Source organism: Chiroxiphia lanceolata, chromosome 1 (genome assembly GCF_009829145.1).
Source record: "Chiroxiphia lanceolata isolate bChiLan1 chromosome 1, bChiLan1.pri, whole genome shotgun sequence".
In the NCBI taxonomy this organism is placed as follows: domain Eukaryota; kingdom Metazoa; phylum Chordata; class Aves; order Passeriformes; family Pipridae; genus Chiroxiphia; species Chiroxiphia lanceolata.
The window spans coordinates 34,455,321-34,481,790 of NC_045637.1; the positions used below are offsets into that span (position 1 = coordinate 34,455,321).

Here is a 26,470-nt window from a genome sequence, read left to right on the forward strand (position 1 = left end):
ATAATCCTTTAATTTATCACTGGTTTGGATCACGAATTTGGTTTTGTTTACCTCTTGTGGTCAACTGCTCTGCCCATGCTTCAGAGGTAGCAGATGAGCTAACTTATGATTTATGTAAGGAAGGTATAGCTTGAAGTTGTGTCCCCACCAGAAGACATCCTGTTGTAAGTCCTTAGAATACAGGGTCTCGGCGCAAGCATTGCCCATGGCAGGAAGGAGATTTCCAGAAAGTTGAGAATATTATCCAGTCCTTTGCTATCCATGGAAGCTAGACTTTGACATAGCAACTCTTTGTAAACCAGACTTTATGTTGAGGTGTAGCTGCCTTTCAGTAGAGCTAAAAAAAAATTCTGTAAGCACTTAACTTTTTATTCTGTATTTCTCTACATGACGGTATAAAATAAGGACTTTTTCAAATGCAAAAATATTTCTAAGAATAATTTGTCTTATGCTTCCTGGCATTTGGTGTCCAAGTTCTGTGGAGATTGTAGTAATTGCATTGCTTAGAGATATGAAAATTCATACACAAAAACTTTCTTGTGATGCTTAACACCTTATCAGGCTTTTTTTTTTTTTCCCTAATTCATGACAAATAATTGTTTTGCAGGGAGGTTCGGGTGTGCCTTCTATTTACATAAAGTTCAATTTAGACCATTAACAAAATAAATATAGAATATAAATAAAAGTAAAATCCCATGAAACTAACCAAGTAAATATTTTAATGCTAGTTTCTGCACATATGGTGCCATTTGAGGGTGACTCTGGAAAGACTTAGGCTAACATCGTTGGTCTTACTTCTCAACCTATCTTGGAACTTCTGTAGCAGTTGAGAACCCTCATCAAAAATAATATTGATTATGTTATGCAAAAAAAAAGGGGAAGGTTATGTATTTATGTTGTTGAAATACATCTGTTGTATTTGGCCTTTCTTTGCCACTTCCTGAAAGGAATTAAAAGCATCTTAGGGAGTGCTGTTTTCTGACACGTTTATATCAATATGTTCTTCACTGGCATTGTTTTGGATTTGGTTTGGGGTTGTTATTATTTTAACACCTAATGTTTAAACAACAAATTGCAGTAGCCAGAATGTTAAAAGAGAGGACAACACAAAATCTCTCACAAAACCAACCAAAAAAAACCCCTTACAACATATAAAACTTCACTATTGTCTCAGATATGTTTAATGAAGGCCATATGTCTTAAATTCCCCCAAAGAGTACTGAATCATCCTTCTATAATTTATGGTACTCAATATCAGTCTCTTCTACTGGCTCTTGCAGTCTTCTTGTACCAGATCTCCCATCACTCAAACTGCAGCTCCTATAAACATCACTCATGGCTGTCTCTTGGAGCACTTTTTTGAATCTGCTTATCACCTGTCCGTGTCATGATTTAGGCTTCATAGAATCACACTTGATTCCTCCTGGCTCAGTCTTTTTTGTCTATGTACTGTGTCCGTCCAGCTGCTTGTAATTGCCTGGAAGGTAGTGGGATTTGTCAAAAACAGGTAATGTTGGACCAACCCTTTTTTCTTTGGCAGGAGAGTAGCGGGCTTGTTGACATAAGAGAAGCAGTGTGTGCCATGTGCCTGGGTTTGAGTGAGGCTTTTGGCCCTTTTACTTCTAGCACTCTCATAAGCAGGTTAGAGATGCATGGTCAAAATGAATCTGCTGTGAGTGGGCAGGAAGCTGTTTGGAAATCCTTACACACACAGTAGTTATTGATGGATTCACTGTCAGAATGGAGATTCTGCAGGAGCTTGTGCAGCATCTAGAGCTTTTCTGTGTTTTAGTTATCCTGAATGACCTGATGGGAGAATAGAACGTATCCTTGGTAAAGATGTGTGTGGTACTTGAATATCTGCAAGCGCACTGGAGGATACAATTCAAATTCAGCTGCAACAAAGAGATATAGAGAAAATATGTTAGAACATTCAGGGTGAATAAATGCTATTTATTATCAATAGTCAAGGATAAGGTTACAGATTTTTTTTAAAAAAGGAGGGGACAACTGACTAGATAGGACTTTTTCAGAACTGTGTCTAGGAATCATGATGAGTTTGAGTCAGTAATGTCACATAATTAAAAAAATTACAGCTTTTCTGGAATATCATGTGTAGAGTAAATTTTCTGCTTTACTCAGCAGCTGTAAGGCTTCATTTTAAGTCCTGTTCCAGACATGGCTTCAGCCAAAGTGTGGATCAGCTGAAGGCAGTCTGCAGGAGTAACAAGACTAATAAGCGGTCTAGAAAACAGTTTATATGCTGAAGAAGACTCACAAATTGAGGTTGTTTATTTATTTCAGCTTAAGATCAAAAGGGCATGTATTTTCAAATACAGAAAAATAAGAAAAAGAAAGGGGAGCACAATGTGTTTTCCAGATTCAAAATACAATTGGAAGGAGAGGCCTCCATTTCAGTGAGAGAGATTTTGCATTGAGACTGAGAAAAAACCCCACAAGAATAGTAAGGATGGCAGAGTGCTGAAACCAATTCCCCAGGGAAGCTGTGGATTTTTTGTCACTGGATGTTTTTAACAAGCTGCTGTATGAACTTCTGTAGGGAATGCCATACGCTGATCTTGCCTTCAGGTTTTAAATTTCCTCCAGTCCTCTAATTCTGTGATTTCCTACCATTTTGCCAATTACACCAGCCTCCAGATCACCCACATGATGCCTTTTAATGGAGTAAACTCCCTCCTTTTGCACCATGTACTCCAATCTGTAAGACTAGGAGATGATGTAGAAGGAGTAAAGGAGTAAATACCATGCTTATTTGCAGCCAGTCACCCAAAAAAGGCATGTAGCAGTGTAACCTTGGGGCATTTTAGCTACCTTTGAATAAAATAGCTGAGCTTCCCAGGAGCAGGTTAGATGTGGCAGCAGGAGTTTTGTGCATACTGTACAATGTGCAGTGCTTCCTAGCTAGCCTGCTAGAACCTCTGTAGTTAGTTTAAAACTATCTCAGGTATTTCTGCATTATCCTGTGATCTGTGCTGTGAGCTTGCTATCAGTAAGTCAGAAGTTCATGATATGGGGAAGGACAGAAACCCAGGAAGAATTGTGTTTCAGTTGTGCATGTTTGTGGTGTTATTTCTCAGTTCCTTGTCCTTCACAGCTAGCTGCTCACTCTACCTCTCTTCCATCATTGCACATTTCCTAATGAAGATGCTGATTTTGAGTAGATATTTGTTATAAATACTGTCATAATATGTTTCCTGTGCAGCTTGGTGGTAACTGAGTCTGGACTCTCTGTTGTTAATTATTACCCAAGTTTTATCCTACTCAAGGGTTTAGGGTTGGAGAATATAGTTGTGATGACTTCCACATTTCAGTCATAAAAGTATTCTAATTCTTGGAGTTTACAGACAGAGAAGCTGCCAGAAAAATACTTACAAAAATCAACATTTTTAAGAAAAACAAACAGGTCGGTATTTATGTTAGTATAGGATGAACTTAATTTTTCTTCCATATTTATTTCATGATAATTTTCTAGTGAATTAAGTGTAACTAGATTTCTCTTTTCTTACTCCAGAGAAGTTTTTTTCAATTATTTCGGAAGTTGTGAGCGAAAACAATTCCAAATTCTAGTAACTATTTCTCAGGTTTTAATTTATTGAACTTCATTGAAACGTGTATTTCTTGCCAGTTAGCTTATAGTTATTCAGTGTTCAGGTTTTGAATGTGACAAAGAAAAAGCATATGGGTAATTGTTTTAGCCATGAAGCAACTTTTCCATCATATGCTTTTAATCAAGTCATAAAGAGACTAGAAATACGACTGTGCTGAAAGGAATATTAGTTATACCTATGTAAACCTCCATCTTCAGCACTGTTGGATCTCTTCTGCCAAAATTATTCCTGCTGTCAGCACTGATCACCGAGTGCACAGGGAGAGTCTCCCTGTTGCCCGAGGTATGAACCACGTGGAATCATATACATCTTGATGCTGGGCTTTTGAAGGGGTTCCAGTGCCACGCTGGTCTCCCCACAAGCAAGGCAGACGAGCCCTGGGAAGCCTGCACGGTCCCCTTACAACAGCTTTGTGAGCTTCCTCCACATCGGGCATCTTGGCAGACGCATCCAAAAGCGGTGCGGGTGTAACAGTTGCAGGCTGCCTGGCTTGGTGTGAGCAGGATGCCAATAGCAGGCGAGCAGCGATGTGTACTGTGGGTTTGTGCTTTCTTTGTTGCAGCCAGGCAGTGAATTGGATAACTTGGAAGAGATTCTGGATGACCTGCAGAACAGCCAGTTACCGCAGCTTTTCCCAGATAGCCGCCCAGGCGTGCCAGCAGGCTCGGTCGACAAGCAAGCCATCATCAATGACCTCATGCAGCTCACCAGTGACAGCAGCCCTGGCGCGGCGGTGGCCACCCAGAAACCAGCAATGAGGATTTCACAGAGCAGTGAGTCCACTCCGCCTTCAACACACGTGTACACTAAGCTTGTGAACCCCCAGGGCAGGGGTCGAGGTGTCCCTGGGTCGGCTGGGGAGGAACCGGGTAGCTCCTTGTCCTGCTCTGGGGTTGCATGATGACACAGCGCCACCTGCGGTCGTCCCATTTCAAAACACACGTGGAGGTTAAGTCTAATTCACACCAAGTTCACCCTGGAAGTCTGTGTCCTCTGAGGAATTCTAAGGGGTACCCTCAAAATAAAGCAAATGTTGTGGTTGTATCTGATGCTGCTGTTGTGAGGGCTTTGGCATGAAGAGTGTTTTTTTGTGATGCAGATCACTCCTTTCCGGCAGCTCTTGCAATAAAAGGGACAAGAGATGAATGAAAGAGAGTCTTCTTCTGAAACCACAAGATTAATAGAAGGACAAAAGATAAAGAGGAATGTCCAAGTTTAATTTGAAATTGTGGCTTTTAATTGAGTCTCTTCCAGCTGACAGTTTTCCTTAATTTTATTAATTAGCTTACAAATCAGCATTGAAATGTTGGTTTACCACCATAGAATAATGGAAAGCAAGCAAGACAGGAGTCTTATCAACTAATGTTGAATAAAGTAGCATAAAAAGCCACTACTTCATTTTTCACTCCTGTTGGCTAGGGTGGCAGCATCTGTTTACTTCCTTAGATGTAAACTGATTTCTTTTTTTGTAAAACTTTTTAGATAATATTTTTAGATATTCTGATAATATTAAAAAAACACCGGGCCACTTTCAAAGTAGCCCAAATTACTTAGAAATGTTCAAATAAATATTAATATTCTGTTGGTAAATATTAGTGTTTAAATTCGTATTAAAGCCACTTCATATCCTTAAATAATCACTTGTTATCAATGTTGCTCAGAGTAAGATGCTTGGATTTGATGTACTCAGTTTTATAAGTATGGGTGTACTAACAGCAGCAGCACGAAAGTCAGAAGAAAATCTCTGTGCATGTAAAGTCTCTAGTATATTCTTCCTGAAGCAAGGTTTGTTGGTTCCTTCCAATGGAACCTTTTGACTTTCTAGAGTTAACCTAGCTTTAAATCTGCTTTCAAAGCTACTGACAGTACAGTAACAGTATGATTGTACATGAGAGTGACTTGGTGGTTAGCAGCAGTTCTGTAAAAGCAGCATCCTGTTTCCCATCTATATTAAAACCCTAAAACCTTTTCCTCTGGCTCAGTCTTGTGTCCGTGCCTGATTTCCCTAGGAGCTTCTGCTTTGTTTTCAGTAGAAGAACATACAGAAAACAGGTGCACAGAAATAGTGAGGGGCTTCTCATATGCTCACAGAAAACCAATGTAGAATGATTGTCAAATCATATACAATTCCAAAAGAGGTTTGGGGTTTTTTAATTATTCTTTGTTTTCTGAAGAAATAACCAGCTTTCATGTTACAGGTTTTACATGAAAATACTTAAAATATTTTTTATCTGTTAAAAAAAAAAGCTACTAGATTTGCCAAATTTCTTGAGTCTGTTACACGGGAACAAGGAGCCTCCTTCAGTCCCATCCTGACCACGAGCAGAATATGTGATCTAATCACCATCACAGTTCATCAGCTGTGTTGTTATTTTGTGCTGCATTTCCAGCTTTCCTTTTGTAAGACCAGGAGGTGCTGGCAGAACCACACATATAACAACTCGCTCATCTATGTGATTTTTCAAACTTTTGGAACAAACTATTGTGCAACTGTCACTTAAGTTCATTTTTAGTTCAATCCTTAAACTTGATGATGCCCCTAATCTTGAGAAGGTCATTTTTGTTTCATGAGTAAGTTTTGTTTGCTTGTTTGAACAGACAGACAAGACAAAATTTTGATCTCATGGTTAAGAATTAGGCGTATGTGATGTGATGTGATGTGTTTCCTGTACACACATATAGGCAAATTCACCTGCCGGAGAACTTAACGCTAAAAAAAGGAATAAATATAATGAGTTCCTGCAGTCTGGTTTTATAAAATAAGAACAAAAGTCAGAGACCTTTGGAATAGAATGTTTCTGTACTTTTTAATAAGCTTACTAAACCTCATATAAGTTTCCAAATTCAAAAGTAGCGCTACTTCAATCTAAAATAAGAAAGAAGTTTTTTAACTTCTTTGTAATGTGGTAAAATGCAGAAGTCGCTTTAAGGATGCTGTTAAATCAGAACCTCTACTAGGGGAAGCTCTCAGGAAGTACTGCAAATAATAATTTCACAAAAGTGTGTAATTGTATGTATTTTGTGAGTATGATTGTAAATGCAGTCATACCTACAAGGTCAGTGTTTGATTCATGTTTGAGAACTAGTTGTGCACATACGAGATGCTTTTTGCATTGGAACACTGCCCAAAGACTAGCTGAGCCAGATGCTTGCCAATCATAATCTGAAACTCACTTTTCTGAGGCAGTCTTCTTCACAGAGGCTGATTTTAAAAGCACAAACTAGAAGAAAATAGTTACATAAAGATGACAGTAACCATCAAGGATGGTTCTGTTTTACCAGAATATTATTGTGGCACAGCTCTAATTCTGGACCAGTTATTTATTGTTGCTGAATCATGGAAGTATTTCTTTTTATTAATGAAAAAAACTTAAAAAAATAATTAAAAGGGACATGTAGAAATGGGGCTATGGGATCCAATATAGACTCAATCTGTCCTTAATTTTGATAACTTCTTCAGGGGCACAGCTTGTGCTGGAAAACACTCAAAACTGAGATAATTCCTAACAATCTGCCTCAGGATGAGATCTGCATGCAATTACAGTCCTACTAGGTATAAGATTATTTGGCAGTAGCATGCACATCACATAGGGGTGTATTTTGCTGTAGTGGCTCTTCTGTCAGTTAAATTGCATCATTTAAAGTTTTTTAAAATATACATCATATCTGGTTTGTGTTTAGTGTCAGAATGTTCCATTTTGAAATTTACGTTAAAATGTCAAGAAGGGATGTTTCTCGGACGGATAGGAGTGGGTAAATTAAACAGCATTAAATAGCTCAGCCCAAGAGCTTTAATTGTGTCTGGGTTCTTTTTTTTTTCTTTTTAACCTGTAAAGTTTCCATTTTGTAACTTTGCTTTTTTTCTTTGCTCCTCCTGTCTAGCTTTTAATAACCCACGAGCAGGGCAACTGGGCAGGTTATTACCAAACCAGAATTTACCACTTGACATCACACTGCAGAACCCAACAGGTGCAGGAACTTTCCCACCCATAAGAACGAGTAGCCCTTACTCAGTGATACCTCAGCCGGGTCTGATGGGCAGGAATGAAGGGATAATAGGAAGTCAAGGAACTTTAGGCAGCAGTAGCACAGGTAAGATGACTTCCTTTTCTTTTTTTTTCTTTTTTAATATACTTGAGTGACAGGCTATAGCATGTGTAGCTTAACATTGGGGTTATTACAAGTACATGTTATTACTTTCCAAAAAGTCTGGAAAAATCATGTTTCGTGGGATGATATGTATTGGCATATTTATTTTGAATTTCTGTGTCTGCGTATTTTTAGTCCTACCCCTGTGCACTGCTTGTCACCTACCAGAAAACTTCTAGATGAACACAGTGTAATGGTAATTAGAGTCTGTTCACATAAATATTACAGATTCAGCTGAGGCTTAAATAGGTAAAAATCCAATCTTTCTGCCTCACAAAAACAAATGAACCACTAGTCTATGGAGATGGGTCTTTCAAAACAAAATTGTGGGCAATACTGCTGCCCTTACAATGTGTGTCTCTACAGAACTTGATTTTGCCATCAATTATCCTGTATTTAGTAGCCTTTGTTCTCATTTTAAATAAAAGAAATGCTAATGTTTTCATCATTTTCTGGCACATAACCTTTTTGAGAACCATTGGATGTTGCAGTTACAACATGTTAATAATGTACAGAGGTGTTGTAGCGTGTTTGACAAGAACAGTCTGGCTGGTGGACTTACTTCAACTAATGCGCAGTCTGAGACTGTGGAAGTTTGTGACAACAGCTATAAGAGCTCTGAGTAAATAAATGGGCATTGTAAGTCCTTTCAGATGGCTATTCAGTGTCAGATTTTTATATTTAGTTTGCATCAGTATTAAAAAAGGAATGCTGCCAGATATGAAATAGCCTATTTAGGCAGTTCAACTTGTATTCTTTTAAGTGTCCTATTTCTTTCATATTCTGTATACATATTAGAGGATTTCATTCATCTTATGTATACAAATTAGAGAGTATTATTGTGTTCCTGCCTTGCTCTAGCACAACAGTATTTCAGCTCATAGAATATGTACACAAATAGAGCAAACCTGAGGATGTAACACTAAAGCAAATTTTGTACAGCACACAAAACAAAGACCCTCTTCAGGCAGTTTTTCTCTTTGGTTATTTGTCACCAAGTAATTGAACTGATGAGTAATAATTATTTGTGTGGCTTTTAGTATTCATTTAAGGATATTGCAAAATGCAACTGGAGGAACAAATCTGAACCGATAGTCCAATCTGAAATTAGTGTTTTACCTGGTCTCTTGACTGATTAAAACTGAAATGTATAAATACTATGAACGCCCATCTTCGGATTTTAGGGGTTTTTTGTGTTGGAGTTTGGCTGAGGTTTTTTGGCTACTGTCAGAGTGTAGTATTCTATATATTCCAAGTGTAAATAAACTGTATCAGTTGTTTACAGTAGATGTGGGAGGACTTCCCCTACAATAACGGTAATGAACTTAAGCATCTATCGGAAAGTTCCTGTGAGTAATTTCCCTGCACTGTACATCGGTGCGAGATTATCTGGGTGAACCTTGAAGCTAAGAAGGCTCTAGGTTCCAGATGAAGGAAGTCACCAAAAGATGTTTACAGAATGTGAATTTATATACAATCTTTCTAATTTGTAAGCATGTTTATGTTAACACATTGTTACTCAAGTCTCCATTCTCACTTAGCACTTGGAAAGTAAAGCAAATCAGCAAACGTGATTCATTTCCTGAGGAAGGAAGTTAAGGCTATCCACACACCCTCAGCACCTGTTGCAGACTACATATGGGAACACTTACTCTGAACAGCATTTTGGAAATGATAAAGGGATCTTCCTCTTGTAAAATGTATAACAATCTCCAGTCCCTTGACTAAGTAGCATAAGGCATTGTTCTGTAGCTTTGCACGTCTGGATGGGCAGTTGTGGTACAATGTGATTTGAGTGAAACCAGTGCACTTTTGTTGCTGAAAATGCAGCTCATCAGGCAGCAGTAGTGCTAAAGCTGTTCTGAATCATGTGCTGGTACCTAAGTCTGTTTGGCTTTTGTGCAGGAATGATCGGTGGCAATGCCCCTCGACCTGCCATGACTTCTGGAGACTGGGGAAGCCAGGCTGCTGCTGTGAGGGTGAGCTGTGCACCCACAGCCAGCGCCATGAACAGGCCAGTGCAAGCAGGCATGATCCGTAACCCCACGGCCAGCATCCCCTTGAGACCCAGCAACCAGGCTGGCCCAAGGCAGATGCTTCCATCTCAGGTCATGAATATGGGTAAGTCAGGGCGTGCGTGGAGTTGTTTCTTTTGGCATATGCTGGGTTGTTAAAGATGAAGCAGAGAAAAAAAAAGAAAAAAAAAATACTTCAATTATAGGTTTGATGAGAACCATATTTCACAGTGAAAATTTCCTGTGGACATGAGAAGGAAGGTGTCTCAAACACTACATTTTAATGCATGTGTTGAGATGGACAGTTCCTACTCTATAGCTCCACAGTGATGTGGCAAAAGAAAGAGGATACGAAGTAGCTCTTCTTTACTAAAGACTGTATAGATTTTTTTAGAGGAAATGCTGTGAATGTTATAAGTGTTTCTGGTTACTTTTAAAGCAAGTACATTATGATACTGACACTGTATACTGTCTTTTTTTATGCTTGTCTTATTAAGTTTTGCATCTATGATGTTGTATCTGTTATTTTGTACTTTTGAACCACTTTCAGAGTTCTCATGTTTTCTCAAATTTTAAAAGCAGACTTTTAACAAAAAAATAATGATGCTTCTAAGTGTAATGTTGCTGAAGTCTTAATGTTTTTATTTGCTTTTACCGTAACATAGATAATTCAATGGAAAGAATTAACATGAAAGTAGCTTCTTTTCAGAAGAGTTATATGGTTATTTTTTCTTGACTAGGGCCATCCGAATTGGAGATGAACATAGGAGGACCTCAGTATAGCCAACAACAGGCACCTCCAAATCAGACTGCACCTTGGCCAGACAGCATCTTGCCTATAGAACAGGCAACTTTTGGTAATCAGAACAGGTGAGTCTTGGTGTCACATCAGAACACAGAGATTTTTTACAGGCCTATATTTTATACACCACCTGGAAACAAAATTCTGCATAAAATATTCACCAAATGTACATCAATTTAATGCTTATAGTATTTTATGCTCATGAAATGTATGCATGTTCCAGTAATGCTTATAAATGCTCTCTTTGCCCTTTAATGTGTTGAAAGAATTGAAAGCTCTGTGTCACAGTGAATGCTGCCAGCACTTCAGATAGTTGCACCACTTTTGAGTTCTGGAGCATTAACGTGGGCATGATTAATATTAATAATTATCAATAATTATACTGAACACTAAAGTGGAAAAATGCCAGTACTAGTAACCATAACTGTGTAGTTACAAGATACCTGTTTCTTCCCGCAGTGGGGTAGCATTTTAAGTTATGCAGGACATGATTAATTATGGTTTGTTTGGGTTTTTTTTAATTGACCTAAATTCTGTAAAAGATGAGTAAGGAAAGTGAAAGGAAGACTGCCTCTTCCCTGAAGTTAACTCCTTCTCAGGTAACCAGAACTACACTTTAAGCACAACTCATTAACTCATGTGTAATGTGTTAACTTTTTTCATTATTAAGACTTTTTAAATAATGGCAAAACTATAATAGGTGGTTTACACTTCTTAAAAAAGAGCCGTATCTTCTACAAAGGTTTGCAGCTTACTTTATAGAATATATATATATATATATATATATGGACTGTCTGAGTGATGCAAAATGGACAAGCAAGTGCAAAATGGTAACTTCTAAAGCAAGTACATTATGATACTGACTCTGTATACTGTCTTTTTTTATGCTTGTCTTATTGAAAAATACTAAATATTTTCAACCGCGTAAGTTGGGATATGGAGGGATCAATAAAAAGAAAAGGAAGTGGAAACAATTGGAAAGAAGTATGTTTGAAAAAATGTTAATCTTCTGACTACATTCTCTTAATTTTCGTTAGGATGTCCGAAAACACTATCCATAAATATATGTGGCATTTTCTTCATTAGTTTCTGTGCTTTTCAATAAATTTTTCTTATCATGGGTGTTCATGCCCATTTGCAATTTCAGGGAGGTTTGTTTTGCTAGCCTCATCAATTGTTTTTCCACATTGTAGATCCCTTCTTATAGGTCATCTTCAGGTTTGCAAGCAATTTGAATCAGAGGATATTTTTTTTATTGTTCTTTCCCTTTCCTGATTTATAATTCCATCTGTGACAGTTACAGAAACTTATGTATTTGAGATTGATTCTTACTTTGCAATGTTTTAAGGGTATGTAATATATATCCTCTTATTTGTTTTACTGTCTGGGATCTAATTAAAAAGAATACATTTTGGTTAGTTTTCCTGCTTGCCATCCTTTGGGTTTTTTCAGTGTATAGCCTGATGATGCAGCTCTTCTGCTTAGCTTTGACATAGAGATTAGACTTCCATGGCAACCATATGTCTCATTATGGAAACTAAATACACAAACATGTTTCTTTGTTTTTCTAAACAGACATGTAAAAAGGGTTCACATATAGTGCTTTTCCTCCCTCTATGTATGACAGCTTTTGTTGTATCTGAGTAATTATCTGGGATGAGATTCTTCCATGATGCACATATTGTAGCTGCCCTTCCTTGCAGAATGCTTTGCTCTTTATATTTTCTATTGTAGTCTTGTAGTAACGTGCATGAAGCAGGGCAGGTGTGTGAACTGCAAAACAAAAATGTGTTATTTGCCTGCAGATAAGGTGTTATTTCAGATTTAGTTTGTTTCTTAGGAAGTTTTGTCCTTTGGGTTTAGAATAAACCTTTATTCTGCCTTTGTAACTGTGAGTGTGCTTTGCATACAAATTCAGGGGTGAGGTAAGCACGATTTATAGAGCCACTACACTCTGCCTGACAGTATCCAAATTCTTGCTGATGTCCCTCCAAGGCACATAACCAAGTTACGTGGGTTTTATGTGGTATAAACTGGTACCCAAGTGTGCAGTTGGGGTGAGCTGACGATGGGGCATGCAGATGGGGTGAGCTGATGCAGTGTTCTGCTGCAAACAAAAAGGATAATGTCCTTTTCTCCCTACTCCCTCATGCTTCTGCCCAGCTCTTCCAGATGTTCAGTTTTGCAAGCTCAGACAATCCATGTCCCTCTGTGGCCTCTTCAGCTTGCTTAACCTGATAGAAAACCAGCTAAGAGGAGAGTCTACTTGTGATAGTATACTTAATCTGACATCTGAAATTCAAAGTTACAATTAGTTTTAAAACCACAATTATTTAGCCTTCTGCCTTCATTGACTGTATTCTGTACTGACTTCTCTGTTCCACTGTTGACCCTGTAATATAAAATCAGCCCTCGGGCGTAACTTTGGTGTACTTTCTTGCTTGTCAGATACACCGTACTTGTAGGGTCTTGACAGGCATTAATCACACTATTTAGTTACTTCTTTGGGTAGCATAACTTTCATCCAGTATAATTTTCTAAACAAAATTGGCAGTGATTAAAAGAATTCTGTCTCCACTTGTTAGTTCAATTTGAGTACTAATCCTCTGATATTATTTCTTGTTTTTCAGCAGCTGTTTACCAATGCTGTGTTCATGTTTTCACAGGCAACCATTTGGCAGCTCACCAGATGATCTCTTGTGTAATCATCCTTCATCAGAGTCACCAAGTGATGAGGGTGCTCTTCTGGATCAGCTTTACATGGCATTAAGGAATTTTGATGGTTTAGAAGAAATCGACAGGGCTCTAGGAATACCAGAACTAGTGAGCCAGGTATACAGTGTGGGACATGGCATTTTGCATGTAGTAGTTGCTTTTAAAATGCATGTTGTCAAGGTGGAGCTGAGAAACAGGATTATAAAACACTTCCTGCAAGCTAGGATGGAGTTATATCTTTTGGTGGAAGTCTGTCTAATGTGTCAGTGTCACCTGAAAAGCTTCCTTCAGGTTTAGCCTTCCCTCCTCTCCCCTGCCACCCTCATCTAGATCTCCTTTTTCTGACCTGCTTTTTATGCAAGTAAACTGACCAAAACAAAAAAGTCGTGGTCAGAATAACACCTGTAGGGGAGAAAGGTAAGATCACAGCCAACAACAGAGTATAGGAAAGAGGAAAATGGGAATATGAAAACCTAGGAGCAGGATCAAGCCTTTTGTGAGATGGGGGCAATGATCTTTTGGATTAGCAAACCTGTAATGTTTCATTTCACCTGCAGGTTTTGCCTGAGTTGATTAATATGTGTTAAGAGATGAGTTTCATCTGAAGCAGCTGATTTCGTTCCAAGCACTTAAACTGTAATATTTTTTTTTTTAATTATGAGCATACTTCCTAAACTTTGTAGCATGAAATTGTTCTGTACTTTTTTATCCATTTTTGCCCATGGTTAGTTTTGGTGGGTTCCACTTAGTTCTTGTCCATTTAAGTCTTACATGGTGAAAAAAAAAAATGTGGTAAAAATTAAAATATTCAGGGGAAAAGTTAGTTCCTGATGTTTCTAGCATAAGAATTGTGTTTCCAAAATCAGCTGTACATGTTTATATGATGATTTAATATTCTCAGAGGAGCCTAGAATACCCATTTCATTTCCCAGCACTCATCAGCACCCTAAGCATAACTTCCGAACTACCTCTGCGTTTTAGATATGAAATAGGACCAATGAAATTCTGCTTTGAACATGAGAAAGCTATCTCCAAGTCTATTTGGTACAACACAGAACTCAGTGAGGTGTTAAGCTGGAGATACAATTTATTGGTGAACTTCAATTTTGTAGTTTGAAACTTTCATGCAATATTACATCGGTTTTGGAATACCACTACCAGAAAATATGAATAATAGTTTATTTCAAACTAAGTGGTAAATATGTTTCTATTTAATTAATACCTCAGTAGAAGCGGTTGAAGAATTTTGCAGATAAGAAAACGGTCTCATTTTAAAACATATTTTTTAAAATAGCCATTGATCATTTTATAGCAGCTTAAAGACTTTCTTTCATGAGGGCACTGAAATTTAGATTAACTTGATTTTCAAGGTCAGTGTGGAATAAGCTATAAAATTATTCTGGCTAGGGCAAATATTAAGGGCATATCTAAAATGGAGTTTAGAATTGTGTTACCATATTTATGCTAATGGATAATCAGTTAGTGGAAAAGTGCCCTGAAAGAACTAGGCACTCTGTCCACATTAACTTCTATAATAGTTTCAGGCATCTTTATTTGAGGTCATTATTTTGTTTAAGGATACTAATAAAAATCTACTTATTCATTTGTAATGTCTTTGAATTTATCTCAGATTCAATGGCAAAAATATGCTGCCATCACTTAATTTACAGATTTTGATCTAACATTTGTCATTTCAGGTTTCTTTCATTAGTAGAGTGATACAGTGGTTGTGTTAAGAACATGAGAAAGATTGTGGGTATTTGTGTAAAAAAAAAAACCCATAAAGAAAAAAGAGAGGAGGAATTTGTCTCCATGAACATGTTTTGATACTCAAAAATACAGTTATGTTTTATATTGGGATAAAGCAAGCGTATGTAATTTTCTGTTTAAAAGCATTCACATCCCAAAAGGTTGTTTTTGCAGTCTGTCTTTATTAGTCTCATATAATCCTCTGAAAAGCTGTGTCCCACCAACTGTTTCTATTGTTCACGTATTTCTGCAGAGCCAAGCTGTCGACCCCGAGTCCTTCCCCAGCCAGGAGTCCAGCATCCTGATGGAGCAGAAGGCTCCAGTGTTCTCCCAGCAGTACGCGGCACAGGCTCAGATGGCGCAGGGCAGCTACGCGCCCATGCAGGACCCGAGCTTCCATGCCATGGGGCAGCGCCCAGGATACACTGCCCTGCGCATGCAGCCCCGGCCCGGCCTCCGGCCTGCCGGCATCGTGCAGAACCAGCCAAACCAGCTGCGGCTCCAGCTGCAGCACAGGCTCCAGGCACAGCAGGTACATCCTCTGTCATGCCCGCTTCCACGCTGGTGCGGGCACCTCTTATGGGGGGCGACACGTATTGTCAGCTTGCTACAAATAGACCAGATCTTGCTGAATTCCCCTTTTAAACTAAAAGCAGTAGCCACAATGAGTTTTGACAAGACAGTGCTTTGCACATTCTCATTTATGATTTTTTTTACCATCTTTACATTATTCTTTCTATAATACCGTGCAAGAACATGACTAGTATTTAAGCCTAGGTCTCACTAAGTCTTTGAGCAAGGTTACAGTGGTGCTTTTTGTTACACAAGTCTTTTTCTATTTGTTGTATCTTGAGTCTTCCACCAATCTAACTGCTTTTATTGCTGCCTGTTACCTGCATCCTTTTTTTTCCCGTTGGCTTTAGTCAACTTTTGGGGATTGTTTTAAGTTGTTGTTTCTTGTTTCATTTTTAAATATATCAGTTCATAGTACTATAAGTGAGATATCAATGCTTTTTCTGTTGAAGGAGGAAAGATCATCTGTGCCTTCAAACATCAGGATAAGGTCTAATTTGGAGTAAACCTCAACAGTCCAGTCCCAAACTGAAAATGGACAGGAACTGTGAAGGAAGTTTGGTATAAACAGCTTAGTGCCTGTGTTAATATTTCTCTGGTGTATTATCTCCTTAAGAAACAGCATTCTGTGGGTGATAATAGGACTTGAGGAGGAAAATTAGTCCCTGCTTAAATATGTAAAACTGGGTCTACAGACCAACCAGTTGGGGAAGTAGATGTGTATAACTCTCTATGTAACACCTGCCTTTTTCCCTTTCCTTCTAAAAACTTTTGGGTTTTGTTGTTGGGGTGATTTGTGTTTTTTTCTTTAGAATCGGCAGCCACTGATAAATCAAATCAGCAGCGTCTCCAACATGAATCTGTCTTTGAGACCTGGAGTGCCAACACAGGTGAGAGAAATACCTTTTAAAAAAAAAAAAAGTCACTTTCTTTTTTTTCTTTCTTTCTCTAATATAATATAGTAGTAATGCTATACAGCAAATACATTTTCAATACAAATAATGCAGTCTACATGATAGGAAGTATTTTTACTGTTTTATTTTTGAGAGTTTTTCCCATATTTACATGGGACAGGTAGTTGTTTACTAAAGATGTAACTCCATTTTTAACCAAGCTTCTAATTTCCTAAAGATGCTGGTTTTTTAATGAGCTGCTCTATTTGCAATTACAAATTGCTGCAACCTTAAACATGCCAGTATTAATTCATTTAGTGACTCTTGCACTGTTGGAAGTCTTTCCTGACAGAAGTATTAATAGGATTATTTTCTCCTGCTTTATATTATCGTTAGTTGTGTGATGGGGGGGAAAAAAAGCTGGAATCTTCCAGGTTGCTCTAGTGGAGATGCCTCCATCGGTGAGGTTGCCTCGGAAGGGGTTGTTGATGGGTGGCGATGGTTTTCCCCGCAGGGCCCTATCAACGCGCAGATGCTGGCACAGAGGCAGCGGGAGATCCTGAGCCAGCACCTGCGGCAGCGGCAGATGCAGCAGCAGCAGCAGCAGGTGCAGCAGCGGACACTGATGATGCGAGGGCAAGGCTTGAGCATGACCCCCAGCATGGTGGCCACCGGTGGCATACCAGCAACCATGAGCAACCCGCGGATCCCGCAGGCCAATGCACAGCAGTTTCCGTTTCCTCCAAACTACGGTACTGGTCCCACCCCATCTCAGAGCATTTTGGCAGTCCTTAACTCGCCCGTGCTCCCCAGTGCTGGATCCAAGCCCTCCTCCCACAAGCTCTTGCCTAGCTCCCTGGGAACAGTGTGAAGCATGGGGGTTTGGACCCCTTGGGAGTCCTTAAATGCAATACAGTGCCTTTCCGCTTTCCTAGCCCTAGTACCACTTATTCTCCAAGCATCACTCTTTTTTTTGAGCAATAGTAGAAGTGTGTGATGTGTATGTTTATTTATGTATAGATACATACAGCTAAAAGTGGGTGTGCACATGCAGACCCGTATATGTATTTGCTTGATGGACTCTGGATTTTGACTGAATTAAACAAACCAGTATATCTGATAAAAGTGCAAATGAGGAAAAAGATGTGAATAGGTATTGATGAAAACCATAAGTAACCTGAAGCAAAGCCGTATGTAATTTTTTAAATTTTGTTAATGAGCTATTGCTTAAATACTAGACATATTTTTCCAAAAAAGAAAAAAGTTCTTCGTGTGTACATTATAATGTAAAATTAACAACTAATTATTGAATTTAAATAATATAAATTAGTTTTAGATAAGGCACTCCACTCCCTGTCCTTAAACCTGTGTAAATATACTAATTAATACCATTTTCTTTGTATGTTTCACAAAGCTGTGTACCACTTTGTTCTGGGGGTGCATGGGGCAGTTACCTCCATACAGTTATTGTTATACAGCTTCTTTATTTATACCTATTGCATAAGTTATACTGTAATTATATTAAATAGCATGTTATGTGAAAGTTCTGCATAACCAATTATGCCCATCCAGTTCTAAATTTGATATCTCTCTTAGTGATCTGTTATCCTTTATACCAGTTTCTAAAAGTAATAATATTTCATAGTAGTACTTTCACTCCATGTATTTGTAACTGCTTGATGAAAATGAAGAGTCATTACTATTGCCATTTTCTGATATACCAAAAATACAGAGAAGTTAAGTCACACCAACGAATATAAGAATAGATTTCATAATACCTTATTCTTACCCCAGCATTGAGCAGCTTGTTTATGTTCAGTATGCTGTTTATAATGAACTTAAACAAGACTAAAAGTGACTTGGTTTATAACAAAATTTCTGCACACAATTGGCATTTTACAGCCTTAGTTAGGTTTTCTTTGCCTCTAGATGATTTTTTGATTTTACAAAATCATTAAATACTTGCACAAAATGGCACTGCCTGTTTTTGCAGGGACACAGAAACAGAGATTCTGAGCTTTTAGGAGTTTTAGAAAAAATTGGAAATTATAGCCTAACTGTTAAAAGGTGGTACCATGCAGTCAACGAGTCATGCATAACTTTCACCAAAATGGATTTACAGACAAAAGCAGTATGTTTTATTTGTTGTTCTGAATGCAGTTGTGGGGAAGCGGGGTGGGAAGTCACCAGTGTTTTTCTTACAGTCTGTAGAGAGGAGAGACCACTTGTGTGACTGGGACAGGCAGGTAGCCAACATGCCTACACAAAACAATTTTTTTAAGGTTATACATATAGTATTAGTTGATGATGTTTTGCTTTAAATCTAAATCCCACATTAAGATACAAGGTTATAGGTTCCAGGTGATATAAATAGGACTGTGTAAAGACATGTCAACAGGTATGAGCTCTTGGTATGTTTTAACTCTGAACGTACAGTGGGTAAATTTCTTGTTTTCTTCTTCAGGTATAAGTCAGCAGCCCGATCCAGGCTTCACAGGGGCCACCACTCCTCAGAGTCCACTAATGTCACCAAGACTGGCTCACTCTCAAAGCCCCATGATTCAGCAGTCTCAGGCTAATCCTGCCTATCAGTCCTCTACGGAGATGAATGGGTGGGCACAAGGGAATATGGGTGGTAACAGGTAAATCCAGAACAAAACCAAAATGAACACACAGATTAATGAGGTCATTTAAAGTCTACACTTATTTATGGGCTTGTTTTATGTAATTGTTAGTGTGTTTGTTGTTAACTATCTATCCTAAAAGAGATTTCTTTTCAATTTGGCTTGACAAATTGGTTTAAATTCTGCCTTCCTACAAGGCGAAGTGAGTGCATAGCTAAAAGACCTATATCCACGCAATGCATTGCTTCGTCTGTGGTAACTGATCAAACACTGTGTGTCCTTAAGAAGCACCTCTGCTGCACAGTGAACTCCATCCCCTAGCGTTTGTGTGGATGCATTTCTTCTGCATACAGTTTTCATGTTCTGTTCCCACACTGCTTTCCACATGGCTGCGTCAGCTGAGCCAGAGCCTGTGCGTTCCCTACTGCTCTGGAATTGCGGTGACTGGATTATCACCTCCCACTTTAAATGCTGGAGTGTAACTAGGTTCAACCCATTAGTGCTTGCACATACTGGAGGTCAGCATATAATTTAATTTCCCTGACAGCATCATAGCATGCCTCATGCATGCAGTCACCTTTGCAGTTGAGGCCCCCGCCCCAGTTGATATAGCTCTAACAATCAGTCTGTCCAAATCAAATGGGCTGGATGTTGAAGACTGTCAGTAGGCAGCAGTGAGCTTCCAGATGGCAGTGAGCTTTGCCTTTCATTGGAAGACGGAAGGAAGTATCAGGTACAGCCTGTATCACTTAACACTGGGGTGCACACAGCTGTCTCTAGCACAGTGCTTTTGTCATCCTGAAGTTCTCAGGCTGTTCTTATTGTCCTAGCCCAGTGACAAATCTTTTCCCCACCAGTTGACAAAGATTTAATAAACCCAAAACACCAGTATTTTATTGATGAAGCTCATCCCTTAAAGCAGCTGATATATCTCTTATCCTCATCCTTGTCCATGCCCCATCCTCACTGTCTTCCTGAAGCATCTGCAGGAGGCATAGCTACCAGTGTCATGGCTTCTGCCAAAAATGGCACAGGGGCAGCTTGATAAGACTAGTGGTTGGCTTTGTTAAACTGCAGCTCTACAGCAGAGGCATGTCAAATGTGTTTACACAAGCCACTGAGTATTCACAATGATCTGTAGTGTACTATTTCAGCCATCCAGATAACAACTTAAAAATGGGGTTAGGTGGCCTGAAAAGACATGGAATTGGAAGGAAGAGAATGGTGGGATTTTCAGAGTTTGGTCCTGTGCCCAGAATGCTGTTGCACTCTACCAAGTCTCACAGTTCACAGCAATAGCCTAATGGAGTACCCAAGTGCAAGGTTGAGTGTTAACCCTGAAAGATTTCCTCAGCTGTAGGAGCAGTGCTTCACAGGGCAGTAAAAGTTAGCCATGGATACAGAGGCGGTTACCGTGTGCCATCTGATGCACAGCAGCCCTTCCACAGTCTTTCAGGCTAATGCAGATCCTCTAAACTGACACATTGTCAGTAATAATTCCTTCATTGACTGTTGGATTATGCTTGAAGAGTAGAAGAGACTGGTATGTAAACAGTGAAGTGCGTTTTAGGAAATGTAAAGAAGCCTCTAATATAACTTCCAACATAACGAGAAGGAAGATACTATCCAGAAGGCACTTGACTGAATAAAATGTGGGATGAGATCTTCCGCAGTTACTCCTCCTTAAGTTGTTCAGAAAGACCTTAAAGGAACACAGAGGATAATTGTCTTAGACTTTATGTTGTTTCTTTACAGTGCCACATTTTCAAAATCCGATGCTAAGATTTATAAATTTCTGCACAATCGCATGTCTGTATTTGTGAGCCCACTTCCCCATAATTGTATGTGCAAATCTGGTATTCATATATGCAAATGGATTATTTTGCAAAAAAGAATGTTTATCAGACTAGCTCTAATTTCAGCTCAACACTCCTGTCCTGTGCTAACACTGGAGGGAAAAAAAGCTGTTTTCCTTTCCCTCCAAAAATTACTTTAAAATACAGACAAAGCACATTTAGGCAGCTAATTGGCTGTTACTGCATGTGCATAACAGATTTGTACTCTGCCATAGTTTCACACGCAAAGGCATGCATTTTTGTGCACAGACATGGGACCTTAAAGTTTGAAAATCTATTCCATAGACATTAATGCAGCTGCGAACTAGTTTTTCCTTTGAAGTTGGAATAAATGGCAGTATATACAAATTCTAGCTTAAAATATATTAAAAAGAAAAGAGTTTCTTAGTGGCTTCAGCATTCTAAGTCTGACACATTGCTTTTTCCATTCCTTGCTGTAGCATGTTTTCACAACAGTCCCCACCACATTTTGGGCAGCAAGCAAGCACCAGCATGTACAACAATAACATGAACATCAGTGTATCCATGGCAACCAACACAAGTGGTATGAACAACATGAACCAGATGACAGGGCAGATCAGCATGACCTCAGCGACCTCTGTGCCTACATCAGGGTTGTCCTCCATGGGTCCTGAGCAGGTGAGAATTTAAGGATGTGAGATGACAGCTAGAGGATTTGCTTTGATTTTCAGTACTTTTTCAGGTCCACTGTGTTTGGCTATAACTGCTGTAAGCCATTATGTTTCTTTTACTAGTTTTCTTGAGAAATTACGATGTTAAAAGGGCTTTGGTTTTAGCTCTGCACTCGAATAACCAAGGTGACCAATGAGGTAGAGAGCACTTTTTGCATCTAAATTTCCTATTTTGACCTAGCACCACTGTAGCCAACATATGTAGTTGCTCCCAAACTTCTGTGGAAAGTGCCTGCTGATCTAGCTCCTGTTCTTGGTAGGTAAGTTTCCATAGCACAGTTGCAGTTGCTTGTTTTCCCAGCAGTGGAGGCTAGCACTGAATGGCAGGCAGCTGTTTCCTAGAGAAAAAAGTGAAAGATGCTGTCATGGGCAGGGTGTGGAAGATGCTTCAACTGCCACAGTGTAGTACCAGACAATAAATAGGCAATCAGCTTCAAGAACTAACTGTCTGGCAACTTCACAAATACAAAATCCACATTTTTGGTAATGTGGTGCATATAAAATAGGTTGCTGACTCAATAGGTAAGTAACCTGTTCTTTTCTGTCAAGAGAATGTTTACAGACTCACTGTTATTTGAGACTGCTACTCAGGGTATCTGAAATAACATTTCTGTTTGTTGATCTGCAATTAAGCTCACACAGTACATTAATAAGTATTTGACAAACAAATCCTCTTAATTAACAGGTTCATATGTTTGTTTCAAAGCTGAACTCCAGTTTGTTCAAAACACAGTCTTGAAATTATGGAATTTTCTTAGAAATATTGGTAGGAAAGTACCTCTTGTGTCTTTGGGCAGCATCTCCTGCTATGGCAGACAATATCATAAACCTTTTTACTGATACCATAACGTTCCAGTTTAAAGCTGATTATATTAATGGGTTGTTAATGTATGTCCTTTTTCCAGCCTAAATTTGATAACAGAGTATTTACTTTTCCAGTATTGTCCTTTACCTTAAATAGCTCTTTTCTTGTATTTTAGAAAGATTCTATCAGCATAATTGGGGTTTTTTTGGTTGATTGGAGATAGTTGGATTATTTTGGTTTGGGTTTCTTGGGATTTTTCTCGCAAGCCAAAAAAGTCACAGTTTTTCAGTCTATTAGGCTTTAAATTTCCTTTCCTTTTCTGCACCTGTTCTGGTTTGAATCAGTCTTTCCTAAGCACCAGAGCCATGTGCATAACACTAGTTGTTCCCCATTTCTCTTGGAGTACTCTGACAGATATAGCTGCAGATCACATTTGTCTTTTACAGCTGTTACATACTGGTGACTGAAAGTCATTTTGATACTCCCAAATCTGTCACCTTCTCTGATATTCCCAGTTGCTAAGCCCAGTTGTAGCAGACTTTTTTTATTATTATTAGTTCCCAAGTGCATACAGTTGCACAAATTTAATGTAGTAAAACAATAGTAAAATCAAAAAAAGAAAAGAGTGGAGATTTAAAGGTGATGACCCCTTCTGATTTCTCAGGATATCTATGCGGCATAATTTTTCCTAAGAACCTGAATTGAGAAACTGCATTGTAAAAAGAGATCTGGTTTTATTTTGAAAATTTCCATGCAGGCTACTGTTTCCACGGGCACAGCTGTCACACTGCTTTTCCTTCCTGTTACACTACAAGATCTTGTTTCAAGATAACATTTATCTAACTTCCAGTAAGCTGAATAGGCTGAGGGGTTTTTATCCATCTTAACATTTGTTTTCAGCCCATCAGTCCCTTTTGTGGATCTGCTTTAAACTCCATTGTTGTAACCTCCTTCTAGAAGTATGAACAGAGTAACCAGAGACAGCTTGTAATCCAATCCATGAGTTGCCTTGGTTCTGTTGGTGACAATGTCACACTGAAGCCCTTATGATATCCCCAAGTTCTCCTCAGCACATCCTACATAGATGAAACCTCTGTTCTTTGTTCCCAAATGCATTGCCTCCCTTTTGTCTCCATGAAATTACATTTCTTAGAGTTCATTTAAGCAAAGTGCCATGGCTCTTACTGTAACAGGAACCTGTTTTCCTTCTGATTTACCACCCCAGCACTGTGTCATCTGCAGGCAAATGTTTTATGCTTCATCTAGGTCAGAGGTGGCCAACTGACAGCTGAGGGGCCACTTCTGGGCCATGAGACAGTACTTTTTAGTCCTCCGGAATGTTTGCCATGCTGCTTTACATTTCCTTTCCTGAGAGACATGAGTAGCTAAAAATCTATATTTGAATACTAAAATTGACACTTTTGTTTTTTCTGTTTTCAGTGCATAGGTTTTTTTATTTAGCAATTTACCTAGACTGTGCTGGACTTTTTCTTGTCACTGGTGGTTTTCAAAATGACTGCGTTTTCTGTAATTCTACCGACTGTTGCCATTTCATTCACTCATTGGGGTTTTCTTATGCTGTCACCTACACTTCTGTTTACTTATTCAATGTCATTTTTTGTTCCATAATACATAATTTGAACTTCACATTGTCTGTTTCTAACCACAGTGAGTAACAGTGATTACACTGCAAATGTATTCTTGCTTTTGAAAAAAACTCAACACTGTTATTAGATAGTTGTGGAAGATGTATTACCTAATAGTAAAAAGCTATGCCTGGACTTATTTACCTGGTAAGAAGCAGGTGTATTACCTTTGGTACTAAACAGGTTTGGTTGGCTCTGTCTCCTCTCTCATTGTGGCACTATGCTGTATCATACAGATGTATCCAGAGCTCAGAATTACTAAGTTAGATGTTTATCTGCTCATACTCGAGTATCTCCACCTTCTCTTGTTTACTATCTGGGCTCCCAGCATCACCAAATAAAAAGATTACATTCAAAATGGGCTTGTTATTTATGATACTTAGAGGCTTTTTATGTATTTGAGGAATGAGACCTTGTCTCATTATCATCTTCTCTCTTATAGTTACGTTAAAGCTCTTCAGGCTGCTCTTAACTAGCATTTCTCCTAGGAGGCTGCTACCAGGAATGCTGAAATGCTAGCTGCCAGTTCTGCAGGTTCCTTCTGTCCAAAACAGCTTCCCCAGGCATCAAGAAAGTAAACCTTCCTGGTGTTCCACCATTCGCACATCTTACTTTGTCCTTGCCTTCATGACAGTACTCTCCAGGCCAAAATTATAATGGCATCTAAGAAGAGTTATCTTGAAACAGTATTTTGATTTTGTTTAGCATACTGGATGAAAGGAGCTCATCCAGGAGGAATGGTAGGAAACTTTTCTTGTTAGACACCTTGTATATAATTCTGGTTTATTAGCAGGAGGCTGTATTAATACACTTTATTGCTAAGGAATTGTAAAACATCTTCAGTCTTGTTTTAGTCAGATTTCACATCTGATAACACTACTTGACTTGTCTTCAGGAAATTATAAAAACCCTTCCATTTCTCTGTCCTTCCCCATACTTTTCTGATTGAGTTTTTATTGCAGTCAGAAAAGTTAATGTGTGAATATGGGGTGTTTTAAAGTCTTCTGAAGCAAATGTATTCATATAACAAAATAGTACTTTTTTTTTTTAAATCTGATACCATGTCAGTCAGGGTTCTTGCATCATCACTAGCAAAGAGATTCCGTTAACAGGAACTTCACTGATGCCTTTGCTATTTTTGTAGTATGCAGCCTGGAACCACCGTCCTTTTCTATACCTGTCCTAAGTGCCATGAGGCAAATCATGCAACCATCTTTTTTCCAAAACTGCTGTTGATTCAGTATACAATTTATGTATTTATGCTTTTGATTTTTACCTCCCTTTGTCTACTGAAAAATCAGAAAAGGCATTTGTACTTGTGCATTCTGTTGAATGTTGATCAATATCAGAAAACACTTTCCAAACATGGATTCTGTTGCTTAGTCAAACGCATGTAGGTAAAACTGCAAAACTGCCTACTTTCTGAATGAATGAATGAAATAACGTGGTTCTCTTCTATCCTGATTTAAATTTTCACATTCAGGTTTAAAAATCTGCTCACTCATACTAAGGAGGAGGAAGGAAGGATCACTTGGAGGCTTGCAGCACTTAAACAATCAGTTTCTTCAGAGTTGAAATTCCTATGGCAAAAATATTTTAATTTTTTAACCTCACCCATTGAATTGTAGTTTTGTCTCTGGCAGCATTTGAAACTCCTTCTTTAGGTGGTTGCATGTGATTGCATCTAGCTTTGCACCATTTTTCAAAATGAATAGCGAGAGAAACAACAGTCAGGAGGACCTGAAATGAGAAGACTTTGGTGTGGTAAAATCAAGACAGTCTTCCTCAACAAGAGAAGATTGAGACAGGACTTCATCAATGTTTATAAGTATCTGAAGGAAGGGTGTCAAGAGGATGGAGCCAGGGTCATCTTGGCACTGCCAAGTAACAGGACAAGAGGCAACGGGCCTCAGAAAGTTACACCTGAATATGAGGAAGAACTTCTTTACTGTGCAGGTGATCATGCATTGGAACAGTCTGGTCCAGAGATGTTGTGGAGTCTCCCTCACTGGAGATATTCAAGAACCATCTGGACACAAGCCTGTGCCATGTGCTCTTGGATGACCCTACTTGAGCAGGGAGGTTGGACCAGATGACCCACTGTGGTCCCTTCCAGCTTTACTCGTTCTGTGATTTCTTGATTCCCCCCATGCTGCAGCAGGTTGCTGTACCTGAAGTGAGGTAGAACACAGGCAGAATCTACTCTCCTTGGCAACACAAGTCTCCTAAAGGGCAGGTGACAGAGAAAACATCTTTTTCCTTCCAGCAAAGTCTGGAGGGGCATATCTTCACTGTTGTCGCATCCATCTACTCTGAGGGAAG

General features: G+C 38.8%; 1 protein-coding gene across 6 annotated transcripts in view; it reads left to right on the forward strand.

Moving 5' to 3' along the window:
* NCOA2 (nuclear receptor coactivator 2) overlaps positions 1–26,470 on the forward strand; it is a 185,454-nt gene that overhangs the window by 151,019 nt on the left and 7,965 nt on the right. For all 6 annotated transcript variants that reach the window (XM_032681779.1, XM_032681818.1, XM_032681788.1 and 3 more), the window contains 10 exons: positions 4,192–4,402; positions 7,512–7,721; positions 9,684–9,899; positions 10,534–10,663; positions 13,262–13,427; positions 15,313–15,591; positions 16,445–16,522; positions 17,040–17,277; positions 18,990–19,167; positions 21,446–21,644. In XM_032681779.1, the coding sequence (XP_032537670.1) occupies positions 4,192–4,402; positions 7,512–7,721; positions 9,684–9,899; positions 10,534–10,663; positions 13,262–13,427; positions 15,313–15,591; positions 16,445–16,522; positions 17,040–17,277; positions 18,990–19,167; positions 21,446–21,644 (1,905 nt within the window). The remainder of the gene's footprint in view (positions 1–4,191; positions 4,403–7,511; positions 7,722–9,683; positions 9,900–10,533; positions 10,664–13,261; positions 13,428–15,312; positions 15,592–16,444; positions 16,523–17,039; positions 17,278–18,989; positions 19,168–21,445; positions 21,645–26,470) is intronic.